Source organism: Oncorhynchus clarkii, chromosome 25 (genome assembly GCF_045791955.1).
Source record: "Oncorhynchus clarkii lewisi isolate Uvic-CL-2024 chromosome 25, UVic_Ocla_1.0, whole genome shotgun sequence".
Taxonomy (NCBI): Eukaryota; Metazoa; Chordata; class Actinopteri; order Salmoniformes; family Salmonidae; genus Oncorhynchus; species Oncorhynchus clarkii.
The window spans coordinates 12404277-12431266 of record NC_092171.1 but is presented as its reverse complement, the minus strand read 5'-3'; the positions used below and the strand labels follow the sequence as shown (position 1 = coordinate 12431266).

The window sequence follows — 26990 nt, the reverse complement described above, 5'->3', positions numbered from 1 at the left end:
GCAAGGTGGTATTGAATGTGTCTATGTTTGTCACCTTGATTACTCAAATGTCTCTCAACCTGTGCACCTACTTTTTAGATGTTCATTCAGAGGTTAGGTTGTAGCAACCTCATGGATGGATACAGGGAGAATTTTAGAATCATGTAGTAGCCTAAACCTTTCAATGTTACATTGATCTGGGTGCATGAAATATGAATGACAGTCATCAAATATGCTGTAATAGAAATAAGACCATGCTCACACTTTTTTTCTGTCCTCCCTCATCTTTTAACGGCACCGATTACCACTTTCAGTGTAGTACAGTGCATTTGGAAAGAATTGAGACCCCTTGACTTTTTCAAAATGCTGTTACTTTACAGGCTTATTCTGAAATGGATTCAATTGTATTTTTTTGTCATCAATGTACATACAATACCTCATTACAACAAAGCAAAAACAGGTTTTTAATTAAATAAAACTGAAATTTATAAGTATTCAGACCATTTACTCAGTACTTTGCTGAAGTACCCTTGGCAGTGATTACAGCCTCAAGTTTTCTTGGGTATGATGCTACAAGCTTGGCACAATTGTATTTTGGGAGTTTCTACCATTCTTCTCTGCGGATCCTCTCAAGCTCTGTCAGGTTGGATGGGGAGCGTCGCTGCACAGCTATTTTCAGGTCTCTCCAGAGATGTTAGATAGGGTTCAAGTCCGGGCTCTGGCTGGGCCACTCAAGGACATTCAGAGACTTGTCCCGAAGCCACTCCTGCATTGTCTTGGCTGTGTGTTTAAGGTTGTTGTCCTGTTGGAAGATTAACCTTCACCCCAGTCTGAGGTCCTGAGCGCTCTGGAGCAGGTTTTCATCAAGGATCTCTCTGTACTTTGTTTCGTTCATCTTTCTCTCAAACCTGACTAGTCTCCCAGTCCCTGCCGCTGATGCTTCACCATAAGATGTTGACAGGTTTCCTCCAGACGTGACGCTTGGCATTCAGGCCAAATAGTTCAATCTTGGTTTCATCAGACCAGAAAATCTTGTTCCTCATGGTCTGTGAGTCCTTTCGGGTACCTTTTGGTAAACTACAAGCGAGCTGTCATGTGCCTTTTACTGAGGAGTGGCTTCCGTCTGGCCACTCTACCATAAAGGCCTGATTGGTGGTGCTGCAGAGATGGTTGTCCTTCTGGAAGGTTCTCCCATCTCCACAGAGGAACCCTGGAGCTTGGTCAAAGTAACCATCGGGTTTTTGGTCACCTCCCTGACCAAGGCCATTCTCCCCCAATTGCTCAGTTTGGCCAGGCAGCCAGCTCTAGGAAGAGTATTGGTGGTTCCATTTAAGAATGGTGGAGGCCACTGTGTTCTTGGGGACTTTCAATCTACAAGTCTCTGCTAGGTAAAGCCCTGCCCTATCTCAGCTCGCTGGTCACCATAGCAGCACCCACTCGTAGCACACGCTCCAGCAGGTATATCTCACTGGTCACCCCCAAAGCCAATTCCTCCTTTGGTCGCCTTTCCTTCCAGTTCTCTGCTGCCACTGACTGGAATGAACTGCAAAAAGCTGGAGATTCCCATCTCCCTCACTGGCTTTAAGAACCAGCTGTGAGAGCAGCTCACAGATCACTGCACCTGTTCATAGCCCATCTGTATACAGCCCATCTATCTACCTCATTCCCATACTGTATGTATTTATTTAGCTCCTTTTGCACCATAGTATCTCTACTTGCACATCCATCTTTTGCACATCTACCATTCCAGTGTTTAATTGCCATAATGTAATTACTTCGCCACCATGGCCTATTTATTGACTTAACTCCCTTAGTTGACCTTATTGGAACTCACTGTATATAGACTTTGTTTTCTTTTTTTCTACTGTATTATTGACTGTATGTTCATTCCATGTGTCCTCTGTTGTTGTATGTGTCGAATTGCTATGCTTAATCTTGGCCAGGTCGCAGTTGCAAATGAGAGCTTGTTCTCAACTAGCTTACCTGGTTAAATAAAGGTGAAATTAAAAATAAAAACAGGATAAATGGAAACAGGATACACCTGAGCTCAATTTTGAGTCTTGTAGCAAAGGATCTGAATACTTAAGTAAATAAGGTATTTCAGATTTGTTTTAAATAAATTTGCTAACATTTCTTTAAACCTGTTTTTGCTTTGTCATTATGGGGTATTGTGTGTAGATTGATCAGGGAAAAATATTTTAATAACAAAATGTGGAAAAAGTGAAGGGGTCTGAATACATTCCGATTGCACTATACGGTGTGGGGAGAACAAGTATTTGATACACTGCCGGTTTTGCAGGTTTTCCTACTTACAAAGCATGTCTGTCATTTTTATCATAGGTACACTTCAACTGTGAGAGACGGAATCTAAAACAAAAATCCAGAAAATCATATTGTATGATTTTTAAGTAATTCATTTGCATTTTATTGATTAACTGTTCAGCAGTTTTATGGCTTGGTGGTAGAATCTGTTAAGGAGCCTTTTTGGTCCCAGACTTGGCGCTCTGGTACCGCCTGCCGTGTGGTAGCAGAGAGTACAGTCTATGTGCTTCTACATCTGCATTGCTTGCTGTTTGGGGTTTTAGGCTGGGTTTCTGTACAGCCCTTTGTGACATCAGCTGATGATACATTTGATTGATTGATTGATGACTTGGGTGGCTTGAGTCTTTGACAATATTTGTGGTCTTCCTCTGACACTGTAGTGCCTTGCGGTCGGAATGCCTGAATAGTTGCTATACCAAGCGGTGATGCAACCAGTCAGGATGCTCTCGATGGTGCAGCTATAGAACTTTTTGAGGATCTGAGGTCCCATGTCAAATCTTTTCAGACACCTGAGGGGGTGTTGTCGTGCCCTTATCACAACTGTCTTGGTGTGTTTGGACCATGATAGGTCCTTAGTGATGTGAACACCAAGTCACTCGAAACTCTCGACATGCTCCACTACAGCCCCGTCGATGTGTTTGGGGGCATGCTTGGCCCTTCTTTTCCTGTAGTCCACGATTAGCTCCTTTGTCTTATAAGGTACTGCATCAAGGTCAAAGATTGAACATATTTAACCTGATTTTAAGATATTTTTAAGATACCACTGTAGGTTGAAAATAGTCAAGACAGACAACATTTCAAGATAGGTAAACTTCTTATTATAAGGGGCAAGCTGGTGATTTGAAGTTTTAATATTGAGAAAATCTGTGTAGTTCTATGGTAGCAGCTGCCAGCACAGTCAAACGTGCAAACTAGATTATCTACAAATGTGCACACTACAAATCTGCATTTGTTTTGGTTGCTTTCAGACCCGATTAAATTATAAACCTGTTATCAAAATAATATATACATGCTTGGAATTCCCTGCCTCTATTTGACTAAACCAAAAGTTCATCACAAGAAATACATTTTCGGGAAATAAATGAATATATTACAATAAGATGTATTGGATGCACTATGGTGATTGGTCCCATCTACAAGACATGCTTTCAGTTGTAATGAGCACATGGATGACTACCAAAATAATAGAATCTGTGAAGCTGCACTATTTCAAGTAATAAAGGTCTGTGAAAATAGTTCTGGTTCCGCTGATACCACTTTATTACAGTGTAGTTACTAATTTGTTCTGATGTAATTAACACATTTGATGTCAAATACTTCACTGTTCCTCATCTAAGGAATATTCTGCCGTGATATATAGCAAGAGCGATTGCATTAAGCATGAATTAATAAGCCACTATAAAAGGAGAGCAAAACCACCTACTATAATTTGTTGATTAAGACAGTTTTTCATATAATTGTTCCATTTAAAAAGTTGAGAGTTTTATGCAAGTAAAACATGTTTTAAAACCAAGCCAAAACAACATTATATAAATTATTCATATTGAACTTACATTTGAGCTTCATGAATCTTACATGAGTGTTTTCCTGTCATATTTATTTAACACAAATTGTGTTCTCCTAATGCATGATTTAGCATTAGGAACACATTTGCTTCTACTGCCACAATTACTTTTAAGTAAATAAAATAAAAAAATAAAATGGTATTTCAGTTTTTTATTTGTAATAAATTTGTCTGGGAGTGCAGTCATAATTACTCAGAAATCAGTGGGATGGCGTGTGTAAATGTCGTGTGCTTATACAGGTACAGCATATGCAGAAATGTAAACTACAGTTAAAACAGACATATTCAAGCAGGTTCCTCAGGAACTCTTTGATTGAGACATTATGGATTATGAAGATTGCGAAAATTTGCATATGGCTGTAAGGATAATGAAGGCTTACTCTTTAAGGAAATGCAGTGAGGCATAGTCAAAGAAATATTGACAACATGGACTATCCATGTGAATATTGTTTTCAAATAATTCAGCACCATTCCAAATATTCAGGGTGCCAAGAATCACAATGTCAAATAGCAAAGAATTATTCAATGGCAGTAATGTTAATAATCACAGTTGATCTGAAGCTACAATAGGTCGCAAAATGGTTATCTGACCATCTCAGGCGATTATTCCTAAAACCTATGATCACACATTAATAGCAATATTCCTCTAGAGAAATCCGTTGAGTAAACAAGTTGACTGCCACAACCTTTCCTAACAAATGGAAATGTGTCGTTCTGAATTTTCCAGGTGCAAGAATGACTCTAAATGACTCTAAAAGTATGTTAACCTTAATGATTCGGTCAGGAATGTGTATTAATCTCACAATAAAATGAATTGATTAATATGCCTATCATAGAAGAAGAACATATCATGACCGTGAGGAGAACTGATACTGAAACTTCGAATGAAGTATATTCCTGTGTATCTAGACCAAACTAAAGAGATTTCAAAATAAAAAAAACATTACTGAAATTGACTCCTCAGTGCCGCAATATAGCTAAGGAAATTGTAAATAAATTACTATAGTCTACTTACCTATCAAAACGCTGACAGCGATATTAATAAAAGTGTGTCTTCTTATACAATCCATGGCTCCTTTTGGAAGGATCCTGGAAAGAGTTGCCACTTTTATTTATTAATGTTAACAAATGATAAACAACCAAAAACAAGTTTTAGATCACCAGGTCCCAAGGACGTGCAGCCTTTTTGCGAGCGTAGTTTTTACTTCACCTTGCTGTAATAGTGGCGATGCTGATGCTGCAGCGTTTCGGTCTGAATTGGTGAACCAACTCAAACTCACTCCCGAATGAATGCCTTCTCCTTCTCTTTGGGTTACCACTGCTTACTTAGAAACTTGGTCCTAAAGCCTGCCCTGGTACATGCTGTATATTATTGCTTTGCAGAGAGCTTTGTGCATATGGCGGTTGGTATGGTCATGTTTTACTGTTGGCACAGCCTGGTCTCATACAATAGACGTAACATAGTAAATGTAAATCTAGGATACTTAAATTAGTATGATACGGTATGTAAAGTTTGGTAACCCTAAGGTTGCAAGTTTGAATCTCATCTTTAGCATGATTGTAATTAGCAACTTTGAACTACTTGCAAAATGGCTAAAAAGTAGCAACTACTTAGCATGTTAGCTAACCCTTCCCCTAACCTTAATCCTTTTAGCTCACCCTAACCCTAACATTAACCCTTTAACCTAACTTCTAAACTTAACCCTAAAACAGAAAACCTAGCCTAGCTAACATTAGCAAGTTAACATATAGTATGTTTTGCAAATTCTTAATATATAGTAAGAATTGTCATTTGTAACATATCATGTGAAATTATTGATGGACATCCACAAACATATCATACTAAATGGAACTTCCAAGATTTACACACAATAATAATACGAAATGCTCTGAGGCCAGGTTGATTTGCACGAAAAGCAAGAGAAAGCTAGAGAAAAACAATGCCTGTTTCACAGAATCTATATGATTTTTCCACAGTAGAGCTTTCTAGCTGTACTTGCGTGATTGAATTCCAGTTGTAGTATCAAGAGGAACCAGTGATGAGCCTAGAGTAGTAGCATTTGGGGTACTTCATTGAGCAGTTTTCAATCATGAGAGGCTCTGTAACTATACATTTTTACCAAAGGTGGGTACTAGTTATGAAATTAAAGGTTACAAGCACAGGAACTCACTGTTTCCCTTCTTGGACTGAAAGACATCCGAATTATGATTCGGTTTGAGACAAATAAATAGGAAGTAATCTGTTAGGTCTCACAAACCCACATTTCTGAACACCTGAAAAAGTCTCTATTGCAAAGTGCAAAAGTCCATTCCTCTACATGAACCCATTATGCCATTGGATTCTTCTTCTTTACTGTATCATATTTAATTCCTTTTCATTCACCAGTGCTCCTCTTCTTGTAACATAGAACTTGACTATGTTGAGTGTCCATGTGTCGTGTCTGATGTGTTTTTAATACAGGATATGGTTACGCCTGTCACCTCGTAATAACCTGCTAATAGAGGTTTCCTGCCTTTGATGTGTTTACAAAGATCAGTGAAGATCAAAGGCCACAGCTATCTCAGCATAATGCTAATAAGGGGCGTCTGAGTGTAACGTCGAGGTAAAGACGATGCATGCTTAATCTGTATTTTTTCAAATGATGTTGGTGCATTACTATTTTAAAGCAATGGGCATATATTGTATATTAATAATCACATCACAGTGCTTTTGATCTATTGTATATGTTTGTAAAAGGAAGTTCATACAAGCTTGTCAAATCTTGTGTCAAATAAAAGCTAAGGGTCTATATATATATTTTTTAATTGAGGCATATATGCACTCAGTGTCCAGTTTATTAGGTAAACCCATGTAGTACTGGGTCGGACCCCACTTTGGCTACAGAACAGCCTGAATTCTTCGGGCATGGAAACCTTGCTCAATTGTTATGAAGGGACCTAACATGTGCCAAGAAAAACATTCCCCACACCATTACACCACCGCCTCCACCGCCACCATACCGTTGACACCATGCAAGATGGGCCATGGACTCTGCCTCACCAAATCCTGACTGCAATCAGCATGACGCAACAGGAACCTCAATTGTCCATTGTTGGTGATCGTGTGCCCACTGGAGATACTTTGTGTTTTTAGCTGATAGGAGTGGAACCCTGTGTGGTTGTCTGCTGCAAAAGCCCATCCGTGACAAGGACCGACGAGCTGTGCATTCCGAGATGCCATTCTGCACACCACTGTGGTACTACACCGTTTTTTTAGGGGGTGGATCAGCTTTAATATTGCGGATAGATTGTCGCTTCCATCAATGTAATTGTCGGCCTCACTTCCAATCCCCCATGTTTTTGGGGAGTAAATATACAGTGCCTTGCAAAAGTATTCGGCCCCCTTGAACTTTGCGACCTTTTGCCACATTTCAGGCTTCAAACATAAAGATATAAAACTGTATTTTTTTGTGAAGAATCAACAACAAGTGGGACACAATCATGAAGTGGAACGACATTTATTGGATATTTCAAACGTTTTTAACAAATCAAAAACTGAAAAATTGGGCGTGCAAAATTATTCAGCCCCCTTAAGTTAATACTTTGTAGCGCCACCTTTTGCTGCGATTACAGCTGTAAGTCGCTTGGGGTATGTCTCTATCAGTTTTCCACATCGAGAGACTGACATTTTTTCCCATTCCTCCTTGCAAAACAGCTCGAGCTCAGTGAGGTTGGATGGAGAGCATTTGTGAACAGCAGTGTTCAGTTCTTTCCACAGATTCTCGATTGGATTCAGGTCTGGACTTTGACTTGGCCATTCTAACACCTGGATATGTTTATTTTTGAACCATTCCATTGTAGATTTTGCTTTATGTTTTGGATCATTGTCTTGTTGGAAGACAAATCTCCGTCCCAGTCTCAGGTCTTTTGCAGACTCCATCAGGTTTTCTTCCAGAATGGTCCTGTATTTGGCTCCATCCATCTTCCCATCAATTTTAACCATCTTCCCTGTCCCTGCTGAAGAAAAGCAGGCCCAAACCATGATGCTGCCACCACCATGTTTGACAGTGGGGATGGTGTGTTCAGCTGTGTTGCTTTTACGCCAAACATAACGTTTTGCATTGTTGCCAAAAAGTTCAATTTTGGTTTCATCTGACCAGAGCACATGTTTGGTATGTCTCCCAGGTGGCAAACTTTAAACAACACTTTTTATGGATATCTTTAAGAAATGTCTTTCTTCTTCCCACTCTTCCATAAAGGCCAGATTTGTGCAATATACGACTGATTGTTGTCCTATGGACAGAGTCTCCCACCTCAGCTGTAGATCTCTGCAGTTCATCCAGGGTGATCATGGGCCTCTTGGTTGCATCTCTGATCAGTCTTCTCCTTGTATGAGCTGAAAGTTTAGAGGGACGGCCAGGTCTTGGTAGATTTGCAGTGGTCTGATACTCCTTCCATTTCAATATTATCGCTTGCATAGTGCTCCTTGGGATGTTTAAAGCTTGGGAAATCTTTTTGTATCCAAATCCGGCTTTAAACTTCTTCACAACAGTATCTCGGACCTGCCTGGTGTGTTCCTTGTTCTTCATGATGCTCTCTGCGCTTTTAACGGACCTCTGAGACTATCACAGTGCAGGTGCATTTATACGGAGACTTGATTACACACAGGTGGATTGTATTTATCATCATTAGTCATTTAGGTCAACATTGGATCATTCAGAGATCCTCACTGAACTTCTGGAGAGAGTTTGCTGCACTGAAAGTAAAGGGGCTGAATAATTTTGCACGCCCAATTTTTCAGTTTTTGATTTGTTAAAAAAGTTTGAAATATCCAATAAATGTCTTTCCACTTCATGATTGTGTCCCACTTGTTGTTGATTCTTCACAAAAAAATACAGTTTTATATCTTTATGTTTGAAGCCTGAAATGTGGCAAAAGGTCGCAAAGTTCAAGGGAGCCGAATACTTTTGCAAGGCACTGTATATATTTATATATTTTTTTTGGGGGGGGGTGGGGGGGGGGGGGAGTAAATATATATATATTTATATGTTGTTTTTTTTGGAGGGGGGAGTATATATATATATATATATATATATATATATATATATACACATGCATAAATCGAATCAAATTGATTTATATAGCCCTTCTTACATCAGCTGATATCTCAAAGTGCTGTACAGAAACCCAGCCTAACACCCCAAACAGCAAGCAATGCAGATGTAGAAGCACGGTGGCCATGAAAAACTCCCTAGAAAGGCAAAAACCTAGGAAGAAACTTAGAGAGGAACCAGGCTATGATGGGTGGCCAGTCCTCTTCTGGCTGTGCCGGGTGGAGCTAATAACAGAACATGGCCAAGATGTTCAAATGTTCATAAATGACCAGCATGGTCAAATAATAGTAATCACAGTAGTGGTCGAGGGTGCAACAGGTCAGCACCTCTATCGCTCCTGCTGTCTCTAGAGAGTTGAAAACAGCAGGTCTGGGACAGGTAGCACGTCTGGTGAACAGGTCAGGGTTCCATAGCCTCAGGCAGAACAGTTGAAACTGGAGCAGCAGTACGGCCAGGTGGACTGGGGACAGCAAGGAGTCATCATTCCAGGTAGTCCTGAGGCATGGTCCTAGGGCTCAGGTCCTCCGAGAGAGAGAAAGAAAGAAAGAAAGAAAGAAAGAGAATTTAGAGAGAGCATACAAAAATTCAAACAGGACACCGGATAAGACAGTAGAAATACTCCAGATATAAGACTGACCCTAGCCCCCCAACTCATAAACTACTGCAGCATAAATAAATAAACATACCCACATATATAAATAGAAACATGCATACATATACACATTCATATACATACATAGAAATATGCATACATATATACATATACACCAGTGGAGACCCCTCAGAGGAGGGAGGGGATTTCATAAAAATAAAAATAGTGAAACGTAAAAAAAAGTTATCCTCTTTAGATAAAACTGAACTAAATATATTCATATGTCACCAAATAATTGGTTAAAATACAGTGTTTGCAATGAAGGTCTACAATAACTTCAACAGCACTGTCTGGATTAGCACCGTGGTGTAGCCGGAGGACAGCTACTTTCCGTCATCCTCTGGCTACATTGACTTCAATAAAAAACCTAGGAGGCTGGTAGGCCTCACCATTTCCATAGACATACAGTTGAAGTCGGAAGTTTACATACACCTTAGCCAAATACATTTAAACTCAGTTTTTCACAATTCCTGACATTTAATCCTAGTAAGAATTCCCTGTCTTAGGTCAATTAGGATCACCACTTTATTTTATGAATGTGAAATGTCAGAATAATAGTTGAGAGAATCATTCATTTCAGCTTTTCTTTCTTTCATCACATTCCCAGTGGGTCAGAAGTTTACATACACTCAATTAGTATTGAGTGTCATGACGTGGCCCTCTTTGGGGATAGCGAGTACCATCACCCTCTCTCTGCACCATCCCCCTCTCCCTCTCTCACCACCTCTCTCTCTTCCCCCTACACCCAGGCTCTGTTATGAAGGTCATAAATTCCTAGAGGCGTCTCTCTCCTCATGGCCAGACAATATAGAGAGAGTGAGTTTCACAGGAGAACAAAGGAACCTCTTCCACATCACAGAACTTGAGAACTGAACAATGTCCATGTTTTGGAGAATGTGTACACGGTATGGGGGAAAATCCAGCTATGACCGGTCCATTTCATTTAATGTTTGTGAAACTCATGAGAGACAATACAGCGACAATACCAAAACTCTGTTTATACAAGAGTCTCAGTTGTGAGGCTTGCATCTAATTGTTGTATAAAACGAATGAGTAAAGATGAAACTATTTGTGAAATTATTTAATGTGATTTTAAACTGTTTAACCTGTCTAGGACCGGAACCCCTCGCCAACAACCAGTGAAATTGCAGGGCGCCAAATACAAATCAACAGAAATCTCATAAATCAAATTTCTCAAACATACAAGTATTAGGCACCATTTAAAAGATACAATTCTCATTAATCCAGACACAGTGTCTGATTTAAAAAATGCTTTACAGCGAAAGCTCAACAAATGATTATGTTAGGTCACCACCAACTCACAGAAAAACCCAGGCATTTCTCCAGCCAAAGAGAGGAGTCACAAAAAGCACAAACAGAGATCAAATTAATCACTAACCTTTGATGATCTTCATCAGATGACACTCATAGGACTTCATGTTACACAATACATATATGTTTTGTTCTGTAAAGTTCATATTTATATCCAAAAATCTTATTTTACATTGGAGTGTTACGTTCAGTAGTTCCAAAACATGCATTGATATTGCAGAGAGCCACATGAATTCACAGAAATACTCATAATAAATGTTGATGAAAATACAACTATTATACATGGAACTTTAGATACACTTCTCCTTAATGCTGTCATATTTCAAAAAAACTTTACGGAAAAAGCATAATCTGAGAACGGCGCTCAGAGCCCAAACCAGCCAGAAAAATATCCGCCATGTTGGGTAGTCAACATTATTCATAAATAGCATTATAAATATTCACTTACCTTTGATGATCTTCATCAGAATGCACTCCCAGGAATCACAGTTCCACAATAAATTATTGTTTTGTTCGATAATGTCCATCATTTATGTCCAATAGCTTCTTTTGTTAGAGCATTTGGTAAACAAATCCAAAAGCGCGATCTGGTCCATTCGGACGAAACGTTATATTACAGGTCGAAGAAACTTGTCAAACTAAGTATAGAATCAATCTTTAGGATGTTTTTATCATAAAAGTTCAATAATGTTCCAACCAAAGAATTCCCTTTGTCTGTAGAAAAGCAATGGAACTAGAGCTACCTCTCAAGTGAAAGCGCGTGACTGAGAACGAGGCTGTAGACAGACGCCTTAGTCAAACAGCTCCCATCCGGCCCCCCTTCACATGAGCAGCCTGAAACAACGTTCTAAAGACAGTTGACATCTAGTGGAAGCCGTAGGAAGTGCAAAATAACCCATATTCGATAGGGGTGAGTTCAATAACTACAAACCTCAGACTTCCCACTTACTGTTTGGATTTTTTCTCAGGTTTTTGCCTGCCACATGAGTTCTGTTATACTCACAGACATCATTCAACCAGTTTTAGAAACTTCAGAGTGTTTTCGAACCAATACTAATAATAATATGCATATATTAGCATCTGGACTGAGTAGGAGGCAGATCACTCTGGGCACACTATTCATCCAAAAGTGAAAATGCTGCCCCCTATCCCAAACAAGTTAATGAAGGAAACTCCAATTACCTTTGGAGTTTAACTAAGTCATAGGCCCGCCCCATGAGCACAGACATGGATCTGGCATCATGGGACAGCCCCTTTCTCCTGTTACGAATGTAACCCCCACCGGGAGGAATTTCCTAGTCAGACCAGCTTACCTCGAATACCGAGAGGGCTAAGGTTTGAGTAGAGACCGTAAACCTGAGTATAAGCTAAGGTTGTAATGGTTGTTGAAACGCTGAGACTATCGATACCGACAGAATAAGAGCAAAACTTTGATACTAATTACTAGTCTGCTGCTTGCACTTTTCACACCAAAATACGTTAATCTCAAGGAAACAGAACACATCTCCTTCCTGAGCTGTATGACGGCTAGGTGGTCCTATGGTTTTATACTTGCGTACTATTGTTTGTACAGATGAACGTGGTACCTTCAGGCGTTTGGAAATTGCTCCCAAGGATGAACCAGACTTGTGCAGGTCTACAATTTATTTTCCGAGGTCTTGGCTGATTTCTTTCAATGTTCTCATGATGTCAAGCAAAGAGGCACTGAGTTTGAAGGTAGGCCTTGAAATACATCCTCAGGTACACCTCCAATTGACTCAAATGAAGTCAGCTGTTTAAAGCTGTTTAAAAAAGCTGTTTAAAGCGTAGTCAACTTAGTGTATGTACAGTGCCTTGCGAAAGTATTCTGCCCCCTTGAACTTTGCGACCTTTTGCCACATTTCAGGCTTCAAACATAAAGATATAAAACTGTATTTTTTTTGTGAAGAATCAACAACAAGTGGGACACAATCATGAAGTGGAACGACATTTATTGGATATTTCAAACTTTTTTAACAAATCAAAAACTGAAAAATTGGGCGTGCAAAATTATTCAGCCCCTTTACTTTCAGTGCAGCAAACTCTCTCCAGAAGTTCAGTGAGGATCTCTGAATGATCCAATGTTGACCTAAATGACTAATGATGATAAATACAATCCACCTGTGTGTAATCAAGTCTCCGTATAAATGCACCTGCACTGTGATAGTCTCAGAGGTCCGTTAAAAGCGCAGAGAGCATCATGAAGAACAAGGAACACACCAGGCAGGTCTGAGATACTGTTGTGAAGAAGTTTAAAGCCGGATTTGGATACAAAAAGATTTCCCAAGCTTTAAACATCCCAAGAAGCACTATGCAAGCGATAATATTGAAATGGAAGGAGTATCAGACCACTGCAAATCTACCAAGACCTGGCCGTCCCTCTAAACTTTCAGCTCATACAAGGAGAAGACTGATCAGAGATGCAGCCAAGAGGCCCATGATCACTCTGGATGAACTGCAGAGATCTACAGCTGAGGTGGGAGACTCTGTCCATAGTACAACAATCAGTCGTATATTGCACAAATCTGGCCTTTATGGAAGAGTGGCAAGAAGAAAGACATTTCTTAAAGATATCCATAAAAAGTTTTGTTTAAAGTTTGCCACAAGCCACCTGGGAGACACACCAAACATGTGCTCTGGTCAGATGAAACCAAAATTGAACTTTTTGGCAACAATGCAAAACGTTATGTTTGGCGTGAAAGCAACACAGCTCATCCCTCTGAACACACCATCCCCACTGTCAAACATGGTGGTGGCAGCATCATGGTTTGGGCCTGCTTTTCTTCAGCAGGGACAGGGAAGATGGTTAAAATTGATGGGAAGATGGATGGAGCCAAATACAGGACCATTCTGGAAGAAAACCTGATGGAGTCTTCAAAAGACCTGAGACTGGGACAGAGATTTGTCTTCCAACAAGACAATGATCCAAAACATAAAGCAAAATCTACAATGGAATGGTTCAAAAATAAACATATCCAGGTGTTAGAATGGCCAAGTCAAAGTCCAGACCTGAATCCAATCGAGAATCTGTGGAAAGAACTGAAAACTGCTGTTCACAAATGCTCTCCATCCAACCTCACTGAGCTCGAGCTGTTTTGCAAGGAGGAATGGGAAAAAATGTCAGTCTCTCGATGTGCAAAACTGATAGAGACATACCCCAAGCGACTTACAGCTGTAATCGCAGCAAAAGGTGGCGCTACAAAGTATTAACTTAAGGGGGCTGAATAATTTTGCACACCCAATTTTTCAGTTTTTGATTTGTTAAAAAAGTTTGAAATATCCAATAAATGTCGTTCCACTTCATGATTGTGTCCCACTTGTTGTTGATTCTTCACAAAAAAATACAGTTTTATATCTTTATGTTTGAAGCCTGAAATGTGGCAAAAGGTTGCAAAGTTCAAGGGGGCTGAATACTTTCGCAAGGCACTGTAAACTTCTGACCCACTGGGATTGTGAATTATAAGTGAAATAATCTCTCCGTAAACAATTGTTAGAAAAATTTGCGAAAACTACAGTTTGTTAACAAGAAATTTGTGTTGTGGTTAAAAAAATAGTTTTAATGACTCCAACCTAAGTGTATGTAAACTTCCGACTCAACTGTACATTGTAATTATGGCCACCTCCGGAGGACGTCCTCCAACCAATCAAAGCTTTTGCAGTATGAACTGACATGTTGTCCATCCAATCATAGATGTATGATCAGAGAATGAACCTAGTGTGTTGTATTGGGATTGTGCCACAGAGCATTATGGGGGTTCGATGTGTTTATTTTATTTAATCTTTACTTAACTAGGCAAGTCAGTTAAGATCAAATTCTTATTTACAATGACGGACTACAAAAGGCCTCCTGCGGGGACGGGGGCCTGGGATTAAAAACAAAATAATAAATACAGTATATATATATATATATATATATATATATATATATATATATATATATATATATATATATATATATATATATGGGACAAAACACACATCACAACAAGAGAGACAACACAACACTACATAAAGAGAGACCTAAGACAACAACACAGCAACATATGACAACACAGCATGGTAGTAACACAACATAACAACATGGTAGCAACACAATGTATGTAGCACAAAACATTGTACAAACATTATCGGGCACACTCAAAAGCACAAAGTTCAAGATGGTAGAGACAACAATACATCACGCACATCACGCAAAGCAACCAAAGCTGTCAGTAAGAGTGTCCATGATTGTGACTGGCAGAACATGTTTTGTATGTGGAGAATGACGGCTGCAGTAGATATCTCAGATAGGGGGGGAGTGAGGCCTCAGAGTGTTTTATAAGGGTATACAGAGATTACCAGTTTAGAGAGGAGTATAGAGTGCTGTGATGTGTCCAATAAGGAGCATTGGAGGCAAATCTGATGGCCGAATGGTGAAGAACATCTAGCCGCTCAAGTGCACCCTTACCTGCCGATCTATAAATAATGTATCTGGAATCTAGCATGGGTAGGATGGTCGTCTGAATCAGGGTTAGTTTGGCAGATGGGGTGAAAGGGGAGCAATTACGATAGAGGAAACCAAGTCTAGATGTAACTTTAGCCTACAGCTTTGTTATGTGCTGAGAGAAGAACAGTGTACCGTCTAGCCATACTCCCAAGTACTTGTATGAGGTGACAACCTCAAGCTCTAAACCCTCAGAGGTATTAATAACACCTGTGGGAAGAGGGGCATTCTTCTTACCAAACCACATGACCTTTGTTTTGGAGGTGTTCAGAACAAGGTTAAGGGTAGAGAAAGCTTGTTGGACACTAAGAAAGCTTTGTTGTAGAGCATTTAACACAAACTCAGAGGAGGGGCCAGCTGAGTATAAGACTGTATTATCTGCATATAAATGGATGATAGAGCTTCTTACTGCCTGAGCTATGTTGTTGATGTAAATTGAGAAGAGCGTGAGGCCTAGGATTGAGCCTTGGGCTACTCCCTTGGTGACAGGCAGTGGCTGAGACAGCAGAATTTCTGACTTTATACACTGTACTCTTTGAGAGAGGAAGTTAGCAAACCAGGCCAAATACCCCTCAGAGACACCAATACTCCTTAGCCGGCCCACAAGTATGGAATGGTCTACCGTATCAAAAGCTTTGGCCAAGTTAATAAAAATATCAGCACAATATTGCTTATAATCAAGGGCAAAGGCGACATCATTGAGGACTTTTAAGGTTGCAGTAACACATCCATAACCTGAGGGGAAACAAGATTGCATACCCGAGAGATTACTATAGACATCAAGAAAGCTAGTCAGTTGTTTATTGACAAGTTTTTCCAACACTTTTGATAAACAGGGCAATATAGAAATAGGCCTATAACAGTTAGGATCAGCTTGATCTCCCCCTTTAAACAAAGGATCAACTGTGGCTACCTTCCAAGCAATGGGAACCTCCCCAGAAAGGAAAGACAGGTTAAAAATGTTGGCGATAGGCTTGCGATGACAGGGGCAGCAACCTTAAAGAAGAAAGGGTCTAAACCATCTGACCCAGATATTTTTTTGTGGTCAAGTTTAAGGAGCTCCTTTAGCACCTCAGACTGAGTGACTTTCTCCAGAGATAAATGTTGTAGCGGGGCAGGGGAAAAAGAGGGAGAAGCATCAGGGATTGTCGCATTAAAATGGGTGGGAGATGAGGAAATGTTTCACCGGCAAGGAAGCATGGCTGACTCAAATAGGAATCCTGACTTAATGAAGTGGTGATTAAAGAGCTTAGCCATGTGCTTGTTGTCAGTAACAACCACATCACCAACACTAAGAGACATGGGCAGCTGTGAGGAGGAGAGTTTATTCTCCTGGTCATTAACCATTTTCCAGAACTTCTTGGGGTTAGACCCACAGAGAGAGAACTGCTCCATAAAGTAACTAACTTTGGCCTTCCCGGATAGCCTGAGTGCACTTATTTCTCATTTGCCTGAACGATAGCCAGTCAGCTGAGCCATTCCCCAAATGTAATTCTTGAGGTGGAGTGACTCTGCAATATCACGGGCTGAACCTGTTTTGAATTCTCATTTTCTTTATGGGGAATGTTTGTTAACAATACCACTGAAGTATCAAAAAAGAATGCCCTTACCTTTTCATCATTCTTAATGAAACTGATCTCAGGTAGAGGTCAGACCCTCACTTTTAATTTGCACCTTTGGAGCCCTCTCATTCCCTCTCCCCTTACTATTGTAATATCAATGTCTTTATTAAATGCTTTAGGTTAAAATAATTAGTCTCTGATGATTTTTGAAACACACTTTGTGTGGATGTCTCCCATCCTCCTCAATTTTTCAAGTCACCAGCCTCCACTGATATACACATCTTTTTAAAATACATTTTCCTTTATTGTTCCCAGCAAACCCTACAACCCCTACCCTCATTGGAGTAAGCTAATAAACAATAACACTTAGGCTTCTACTTCCAGCTTATGGAATTAAATTCGCAAGTTTACATACACTTAGGTTGGAGTCATTAAAACTCGTTTTTCAACCACTCTACAAATTTCTTCTTAACAAACTATAGTTTTGGCAAGTCGGTTAGGACATCTACTTTGTGCGTGACAAAAGTAATTTTTCCAACAATTGTTTACAGACAGATTATTTCACTGTATCACAATTCCAGTGGGTCAGACGTTAACATACACTAAGTTGACTGTGCCTTTAAATAGCTTATAAAATTCCAGAAAATTATGTCATGGCTTTAGAAGCTTCTGATAGGCTAATTGACATCATTTGAGTCAATGGGAGGTGTACCTGTGGATGTATTTCAAGGCCTACCTTCAAACTCAGTGCCTCTTTGCTTGACATCATGGGAAAATAAAAAGAAATCAGCCAAGACCTCAGAAAATAAATGGTAGACCTCCACAAGTCTGGTTCATCCTTGGGAGCAATTTCCAAACGCCTGAAGATACCATGTTCATCTGTACAAACAATAGTATGCAAGTACAAACACCATGGGACCACAGCCATCATACCATTCAGTAAGGAGACGCGTTCTGTCTCCGAAGAGATGAACGTACTTTGGTGCGAAAAGTGCAAATCAATCCTAGAACAACAGCAATGGACCTTGTGAAGATGCTGGAGGAAACAGGTACAAAAGTATCCATATCCACAGTAAAACTAGTCCTATATCGGCATAACCTGAAAGGTCGCTCAGCAAGTAAGAAGCCACTGCTCCAAAACCGGCATAAAAAGCCAGACTACGGTTTGCAGCTGCACATGGGGACAAAGATCGTACTTTTTGGAGAAATGTCCTCTGGTCTGATGAAACAAAAATAGAACTGTTTGGCGGCAGTTTTAATGTATGGGGCAGCAGGGAGGTTAGTGGTTAGAGCGTTGGATTAGTAACGGAAAGGTTGCAAGATCGAATCCCTGAGCTGACAAGGTAAAAATCTGTTATGCCACTGAACAAGGCAGTTAACCCACTGTTCCTAGGCCGTCATTGAAAATAAAAAATTGTTCTTAACTGACTTGCCTAGTTAAATAAAGATTAAATAATGACCATCGTTATGTTTGGAGAATAAAGGGGGAGGCTTGCAAGCCGAAGAACACCATCCCAACCGTGAAGCACAGGGTGGCAGCATCATGTTGTGGAGGTGCTTTGCTGGGGGAGGGATTGGTGCACTTCACAAAATAGATGGCATCATGAGGGGGGACAATTGTGTGGATATATTGAAGCAACATCAAGACATCAGTCAGGGAGTTAAAGCTTGGTTGCAAAAGGGTCTTCCAAATGGACAATGACCCCAAGCATACTTCCAAAGTTGTGGCAAAATGGCTTAAGGACAACAAAGTCAAGGTATTGGAGTGGCCATCACAAAGCCCTGACCTCAATCCTATAGAAAATGTGTGGGCAGAACTGAAAAAGCGTGTGCGAGCAAGAAGGCCTACACACATGACTCAGTTACACCAGCTCTGTCAGGAGGAATGGGCAAAAATTCACCCAACTTACTGTGGGGAGCTTGTGGAAGGCTACCTGAAACGTTTGACCCAAGTTCAATTTAAAGGCAATGCTACCAAATACTAATTGAGTGTATGTAAACTTCTGACCCACTGGGAATGTGATGAAAGAAATAAAAACTGAAAGAAATAATTATCTCAACTATTATTCTGACATTTCACATTCTTAAAATAAAGTGGTGATCCTAACTCACCTAAGACAGGGAATTTTTACTAGGATTAAATGTCAGGAATTGTGAAATACTGAATTTAAATGTATTTGGCTAAGGTGTATGTTAACTTCCGACTTCAACGGTATATACTATAGACATTTTACGGACACAATCTATTTTTACAATAGTTATATTTTGTTTGTTTTTAGTCCTGGCCTTTCTTTATTTCCATCCAGTTTGATTTCTATTTGCCATATATTTGTAACTGTGTGTCACCCCCTGACCATAGTTTTCTTTGTATGTTTATATGTTTTGTTTGGTCAGGGTGTGATCTGAGTGGGCATTCTATGTTGTATGTCTAGTTTGTCTGTTTCTGTGTTTGGCCTGATATGGTTCTCAATCAGAGGCAGGTGTTAGTCATTGTCTCTGATTGGGAACCATATTTAGGTAGCCTGGGTTACACTGTTGGTTTGTGGGTGTTTGTTTCCCGTGTCAGTGTTTGTGCCACACAGGACTGTTTAGTTTAATTTCACTTTGTTATTTTGTATTCTGTCATGTTCAGTTTTTCTATTACAACATGGTTACTTACCACGCTGCGTTTTGGTCCGATCCTTGAAGAAGAGGAAATTTGTCGATACACTCTGCTATTTCACAAAAGTTCTGAACCTATATAGATTTTACAGACCCTATATGTTATTAATTTGATATCTTGTTGTTATTCGTCTCACCCTTCAGCTCCATTCAACCCCTCCCATCTATCTCTTAACATCATCCATATTGGATTTCTATTTGCCGTATATTTTTCAACTGTGCTGTGATGCTTCACAAAAGTTCTTAACCTATCTATTCTCATAGTTTCTACAGATTGCAAATTAAAGATAAACATTTTTGCTAAAATAATTATATTATTGATCGATTGACTGACTTTTCAAATCACCCAGTATTGCTATCTCCAGCATTAGCTGTAGGTAAATGTTGCAATTCTTCAGCCATTCCTGAACCTGTGGCCGAAAACGAGGTGCATATGGACAGTGCCAAAATAAATGATCTAATGACTCTGCCTCCTCGCTGAAAAATCTGCAGAGGTGGGAAGGTTGTATCCCCATATTTATAACATTCTGTTGGTTGCAAGAATTGTCTATAATAATCTAAATAGAAAAATAGGTTGTTTTGAATCCGGCGTCGTTTTGCGTGTCAATTCATAAACTATGTGCCATGGAATCGGTACACTGAAAATCTCTTCCCAACTATTTTGCAATTTATATTGCACATCTGTCGATTCTTTGGTCCTTAAATTAAACTGGTATATATTTTTATTTATCACTATTTTCATTAACCAATTTTGGTCTTTAATGCAGGGCCGACAGACAAGTTCCTTACCTTTCCCCCTTTCCACTATCCTCTTCCATTTTTGTGTTAATGCTGCAATTAATACCCAATTAATTTTGGGTAGAGCAAACATGTCCATATGTCTGTGTTCGCTACATGCATGACATAACTCCCACCTGGCCTATTTATGATATCATTCACAAAGATTATACCATTTAAAATAGGTTTATTCGAGTTTAACCACAATATTTGTTGTATTATTTGTTCTGTCTTTTCAGGTGGATTAAACTGAAATTGCAACCAACTTTCTATGGCTTGTTAAAAAATAGCAATATTTTGTGGATGATTTAGTTTTCAAATAACCAAACGTGAGCGGTTGTAATCTGAGTAAAGGAAAAAAGGCCATTCTTGAACATGGGGTGAGACATTCTTACTAATTTACTAGAGAACCAGTTCGGATTTATGTATAACTGTTGTATGACTGATGCCTTTAGTGAGAGGTCCAATGCTTTAATATTTTATTATTTCTGCCCTCCGAATTCACATTAATGATATAAATAGGCCCTTTTATTTTGTCTGGCTTGCCATTTAAAATAAAAAATAGAATATTTTGTGCTCTTATAATTTCAAAACAGGTCGCGATGTGTTGGGAAAACTATAAGCAAATAGGTTAACTGTGATATGACTAAAGAGTTAAATCAGGGTGATTTTTCCACAAATTGACAGGTATTTTCCTTTCCATGGTAGCAAAATCTTGTCTATTTTTGCCAACTTTCTATTAAAATGTATTGGAGTGAGATCATTTCATTTTTTCTGGATATGTATACCGAGTATGTCCACATCCCCGTCAGACCATTTTATTGGTAAACTACACAGTAATGTAAAAGTTTTATTTTTTTGTGATCCAATATCATAATTTGGTTTTAATCCAGAGAGGTTAGAAAAAGTATCTAGATCCTCTATGAAGCTGTGGAGGGATTCTAATTGTGAATTTAAAAGAAAACATGAACCATCAGCGTTCAATGACACCTTTTTTTAAGCCCTGGATTTCTAATCCCTTGATATTATTGTTGGATCTGATTTTAACAGCTAACATTTCCATGGCCATAATAAATATATATGCCGATAGTGGACAACCTTGTTTTACTCCTCTTGACAGTTTAAAACTTTCTGAGATGTAGCCATTAGTTACTATTTTGCACCTAGGGTTACTATACATAACTTTAACCTATTTAATAAGTGATTCTCCAAAAATGGAAAAATTCCAGGTATTTATATATAAATTACAATCATACTTTATCAAAGGCCTTTTCAAAGTCAGCAATGAATACCAGACCTGGTTTCCCAGATATTTCATAGTGTTCTTGTCACGAATACTCTCTCTCCGGCCTCTAGGTCATCAGGTTATCTAGGTCATATGATTATCCCGCACACCTGTCACCATTGTCAAGCACACCAGCATCTCATCACACTCACCTGGACTCCATCACCTCCTTGATTATCTTCTCCATATCTGTCACTCCCCTTGGTTCTTTCCTCAGGTGTTATTGACTCTTATTCATGTCGGTGCGTTATTTGTGTTTCGTGTTTATTGTTTTCTGTCCAGTGTCTAGTGAGGCGTCTGTTTCTCAAACTAGACACTACTGTACTTGTCCTCTTGCTCAGTTGTGCACCGGGGCCTCCCACTCCTCTTTCTATTTTGGTTAGGGCCAGTTTGCACTGATTTGTGAATTGAGTAGTACACTTATTTTTGTTCGAGATCTTCAGTTTCTTGGCAATTTCTCGCATGGAAGAGCCTTCATTTCTCAGAACAAGAATAGACTGATGGGTTTCAGAAGAAAGTTTTATTGCTTCTTTAATTAGCACAACAGTTTTCAGCTGTGCTAACATAATTGCAAAAGGGTTTTCTAATGATCAATTAGCCTTTTAAAATTATGCCATTGGAACACAGGAGTGATGGTTGCTGATAAAGCTTTTTTTTTATTTTATTTTTTACTTTTGGTGCCAGAGTGAATGACATAAGAAAGTAATCAAGACGACCAGTTTGATTAAGCCTCCACCATGTATATCTCAGTAGGTCAGGGTATTTAAGCCTCCATATATCCACTAATTCCAATATATCCATGACATTCATGATTTCCTTAAGCGCATGAGGGTGATAGTTTGTAGTGTGTTTTATAATCTCCCACCATAGTAATAGAGTATTGTGTTGCTTGTAGGTTTGATAAATTATGATATTTTCAGTGGCGCATCATTATTTCGACCAGATAGGTTAATACAAATTACATTCTGGCAAGAGATTATTATTTTAGCAAACAATTATTGTGATTCATCCTATATTGTCCTTAACATCTTTACTCCCTAGCAACAGTTGTGGGATACACACACACAACAACCATACACTCAGATGCTCAACAGTTGTTCCATCCCAGAGCCCAATTCAAGAAAGGCCTTGATTTACGAATGCACATACAGTTACAGCTGTATGAGAAGGCCTGCAAAATTTATCAAAAATGGGCAGAAATGGGGAGATTTAATTAACCATAGTCACATCCTAGGTGATGGAGATCAGATAAACCCCCTTCCCCTGAAACATGCACACGTGGTCCCCCGTTGTGACCATTTTCCCAAGCATCTCTGTGCAGTCAGACCTTTGATGATTTTGTGCCACCAGGGCCACAATAATATGCCCCCTGTTTGAATGTCCGAGAGTGAAACACTCTCCATGGGTTACTGCAGCTAGTGTTGCCAGCACTGCCACTACCTGGGTGGGGGTACCCCACCGGAATCCACACCAGCTAGGTACAAGGTCGTCAAACAAACAATCTAAACATCTATGTTTCACAAGTTTGGAGAGCACAGCACAGTAGAGTATGAAAATGTATTCACTCACTACTGTAAGTCGCTCTGGATAAGAGCGTCTGCTAAATGACTCAAATGTAAAACATTTAAATGTTTCACATTTTAAAATTGTTATTTAAATTATTATTTTATTTTACCTTTATTTAAGCAGGGTGTCACCATTGATAACACAAATCAAAAATCGAACACAATATAAAACAAGTAAATTACAGCATGACAGAAATATTCAAGAAAAACAATTATATTCCTCAATAAAAAGGTCCCCAATCAATATATTTAATTGCCCGAGAGGCACCAAAACTCCAATTAATGTACACTGAGCTATTATCCGTTATTGATGTCACTTGTTAAATCCACTTTAATCCGTGTAGATGAAAGGGAGGAGAAAGGTTGAAGAATGATTTTTAAGCCATGAGACAACTGAGACATGGATTGTGCATGTGTGCCATTCAGAGGGTGAATTGGCAAAACAAAACAGATTTACAGTGCCTTCAGAATTATTCACACTTCTTGACTTTTTCCCGCAAAAATTGTGTTACAGCCTGAATTTGAGAGGTTTTGTCATTGTATAAGGTCAAAGTGGAATTATGTTTATCAGATTTTTACAAATGAATTACAAATGAAAAGCTGAAAAGTCTTGAGTCAATAAGTATTCAACCCCTTTCAAGTCTAAGTTAGTTGCATGGACTCACTCTGTGTTCAATAATAGTGCTTAACAGTATTTTTTTTATGTCTACCTCAGTAATTGTATGTGTGGGGTACAGAGCTATCTGCAAGGTCCTTCAGTCAAGATATGAATTTCACAGGTTTTTCAATGCCTCGCAAAGAAGGGCACCTATTGGTAGATGGGTAAAAAAAAAAAAAAAAAAAGATAGATAATGAATATCCCTTTCAGCACGGTAAAGTTATTAATTACACTTTGGATGGTGTATCAACACACCCAGTCACTACAAAGATACATGCGTCCTTCCTTACTCAGTTGCCGGATAGGAAGGACATCGCTCAGGGATTTCACCATAAGGCCAATGGTGACTTTAAAACAGTTACAGAGTTGTGGTTATGCCACAATACTAACCTTATTGATAGTGTGAAAAGAAGGAAGCCTGTACAGAAGAAAAATATTCCAAAACATGCATTGTGTTTACAACAAGGCACTAAAGTAATAGTGCAAGAAATGTGGCAAAGCAATTCACTTTTTTCCTGAACACAAAGTGTTATGTTTGGGGCAAATCCAATCCAATACATTAGAGTATCATTCCTAAGGATTGGGGAGTTTTTCCAGTATAAAAAAAGAAACGAGAATCTAAGCGCAGGAAAAGTCCTAGAGGAAAACATGGTTCAGTCTGTTTTCCCTCAGACACTGGGAGTGGAATTCACCTTTCAGCAGGACAATAAACTAAAACACAAGGCCAAATCTACACTGGAGTTGCTTACCAAGAAGACCGTGAATGTTCCTGAGTTGCCGAGTTACAGTTGACTTAAAACAACTTAAATTTATGGCAAGACCTGAAAATGGGTTTCTATCAATTTTGAAAATAATAAATGGGGAAATGTTGCACAATCCAGGTGTGGAAAGCTCTTAGAGACTAACCCAGAAAGACTCACGAATGTAATCGCTGCCCAAGGTGCTTCTACATAGTAATGACAAAGTAATGTGTGAATGCTTACGCAAATGAGATATTTCTGTATTTAATTTTCAATGCATTTCTAAAAACCTATTTTCACGTTGTCATTATGGGTTATTGTGTGTAGAAAGGTGGAACAAAAATATGTAATACATTTTTAATTCAGGTTGTAACACAACAAAATGTGTGTGTGTGTGGGGGGGGGGGGGGGGGGGCAACGCAATATTAGGTAGGTGTTCTTAATGTTTTGTACACTCAGTGTATTTTGCATTTGGTTCCAGCAATGAGGTGCTTTAAAAGTAAAAGTACATTCATCTACTTCAGTGGAGACTCGAGAAAACCTCAAGAGTTAACCAATCTTGTGAACAGGTTTGATATTTCATGTTTTTATATTTTAACAGCAAAGTTAGGTAAGTAGGAAAGCTTGTGTAGTAGAGCTTTGTAAACAAAGGTATTAAACTATCACCTGTGATAAAGCGAAGGGTGCTATGGTAGACAGCATCCAAAGGTTTAAGAGTTGCAGCTGCTGCAATCTAGTAAATGGTATCACCATAGTCAAGAACTGTCAGGAAAGTTGACAGCACAATCTGCTGCTTCCTGCTATTTAGGGAGAGGCAAGATCGAAAAAAAAGAAGAAAAAAAAGTATAGTACAGTACAGTCCTGTACTGTAGAGTAGAGTTCAGTACAGTACAGTCCTGTACTGTAGAGTAGAGTTCAGTACAGTACAGTCCTGTACTGTAGAGTAGAGTTCAGTACAGTACACAGTAGATCACACTAGATTTGAGTACACTATAATGGACTGTATTTGTACTCTATAGTACAGTACTATACCATACTAAACTATACTCTACTGTACTCTATTGTGCTGTACTTTGATGACCAAATTTGTGAAACAGAGACGTCTATGACTGGTTAAAATTTGGTCCTGTCACGTTCTGACCATAGTTCTGTTATTTTATTCTTTGTTTTAGTATGGTCAGGGCGTGAGTTGGGGTGGGCAGTCTGTTTGTTTTTCTATGTTTGGTTTCTGTGTTCGGCCTAGTATGGTTCTCAGAGGCAGGTGTCGTTAGTTGTCTCCGATTGAGAATCATACTTAAGTAGCCTGGGTTTCACTTTTGGTTTGTGGGTGTTTGTTTCCGTGTGAGTGTTTGGGCCACACGGTACTGTTTCGTTTTTCGTTTTGTTCACATCGTTTATTGTTTTGTATTTCAATGTTCAGTTCGTTTTGAATAAATCATCATGAACACTTACCACGCTGCGCTTTGCGCCGATCCTTCTTCCACCCAAGACAGCCGTTACAGGTCCGGTCAGGACCAACCAAATTTACTATTGTTTGGGGGCAGAGCTCATTAATATATTAATACCCAAATATGCAAAGGAGGATATTGCATATTTCTACCTTTGTGTACCTATTTAGGATACATCACCATGAAGAGAATTACATTAATATCCATAGTTATGCATTTCTGTGAAGCACAGATCAGAAACCCAGGATGAAATTCTGTTAGCGCAATTTTGTTACCGTGTGTTATTCCACTTCACTTACTGTAATTCAATAAAGTTACTTACTGTAATTCAAAGTCAAGGTGTGGTGTCATACATAGCTGCAAAGTAAATGCAAAGTAAATTTATTTTTTTGTATATGTTCTTTGTAAATGATTTAAAGTAGTCATTGTGCATAGGGTTGTATGGTTTGTTGAACTTTGAAATCAATGTTTTTTGTTTGGCTTTCATTTTAAAGTGAAACATCTTAGTCAGCGCAATTCCGTAACCATGGATAGCTTTTCAGCAAAAACAAGTGGTCTGAGTGAGAGGCCTAATTGGAGGGGACAAATGGGAGGGACATGTAACCTGAAAACTAGGTGCCAGTGAGCGAGTTCGTTTTGCATGGCCTTCTGCCCCGGGTGGCTGACGAATTTTCCCTTTATGACCATAATGACTTTATGACCCCCGCTGACACAGGGCACCAGACTCGTCCATTGGCAGACACACATCTCCAACTCAATCATCAAGTTTGCAGATGACACAACAGTGGTAGCAACTACGAGACAGCCTACAGGGAGGAGGTGAGGACCCCGGTGGAGTGGTGCCATAAAAA

The 26990-nt window shown here is 39.2% G+C and overlaps 1 protein-coding gene across 2 annotated transcripts in view; it reads right to left on the bottom strand.

Annotated features, from left to right (window-relative positions):
- The window catches only part of LOC139383984 (leukocyte receptor tyrosine kinase), a 72160-nt gene extending 67052 nt beyond the window's left edge, over positions 1-5108 (bottom strand). Inside the window, exons 1-2 of one of the 2 annotated variants that reach the window (XM_071128613.1) lie at positions 5076-5108; positions 4881-4954 (exon numbers count right to left, since the gene is read on the bottom strand). In XM_071128613.1, coding sequence (XP_070984714.1) covers positions 4881-4935 — 55 coding nt within the window. In that variant the 5' untranslated portion in view covers positions 4936-4954; positions 5076-5108. Of the gene's footprint in view, positions 1-4880 lie in introns of both variants that reach the window. The other variant, XM_071128614.1, reaches the window with a different exon arrangement.
- Positions 5109-26990: the final 21882 nt, after the last annotated feature.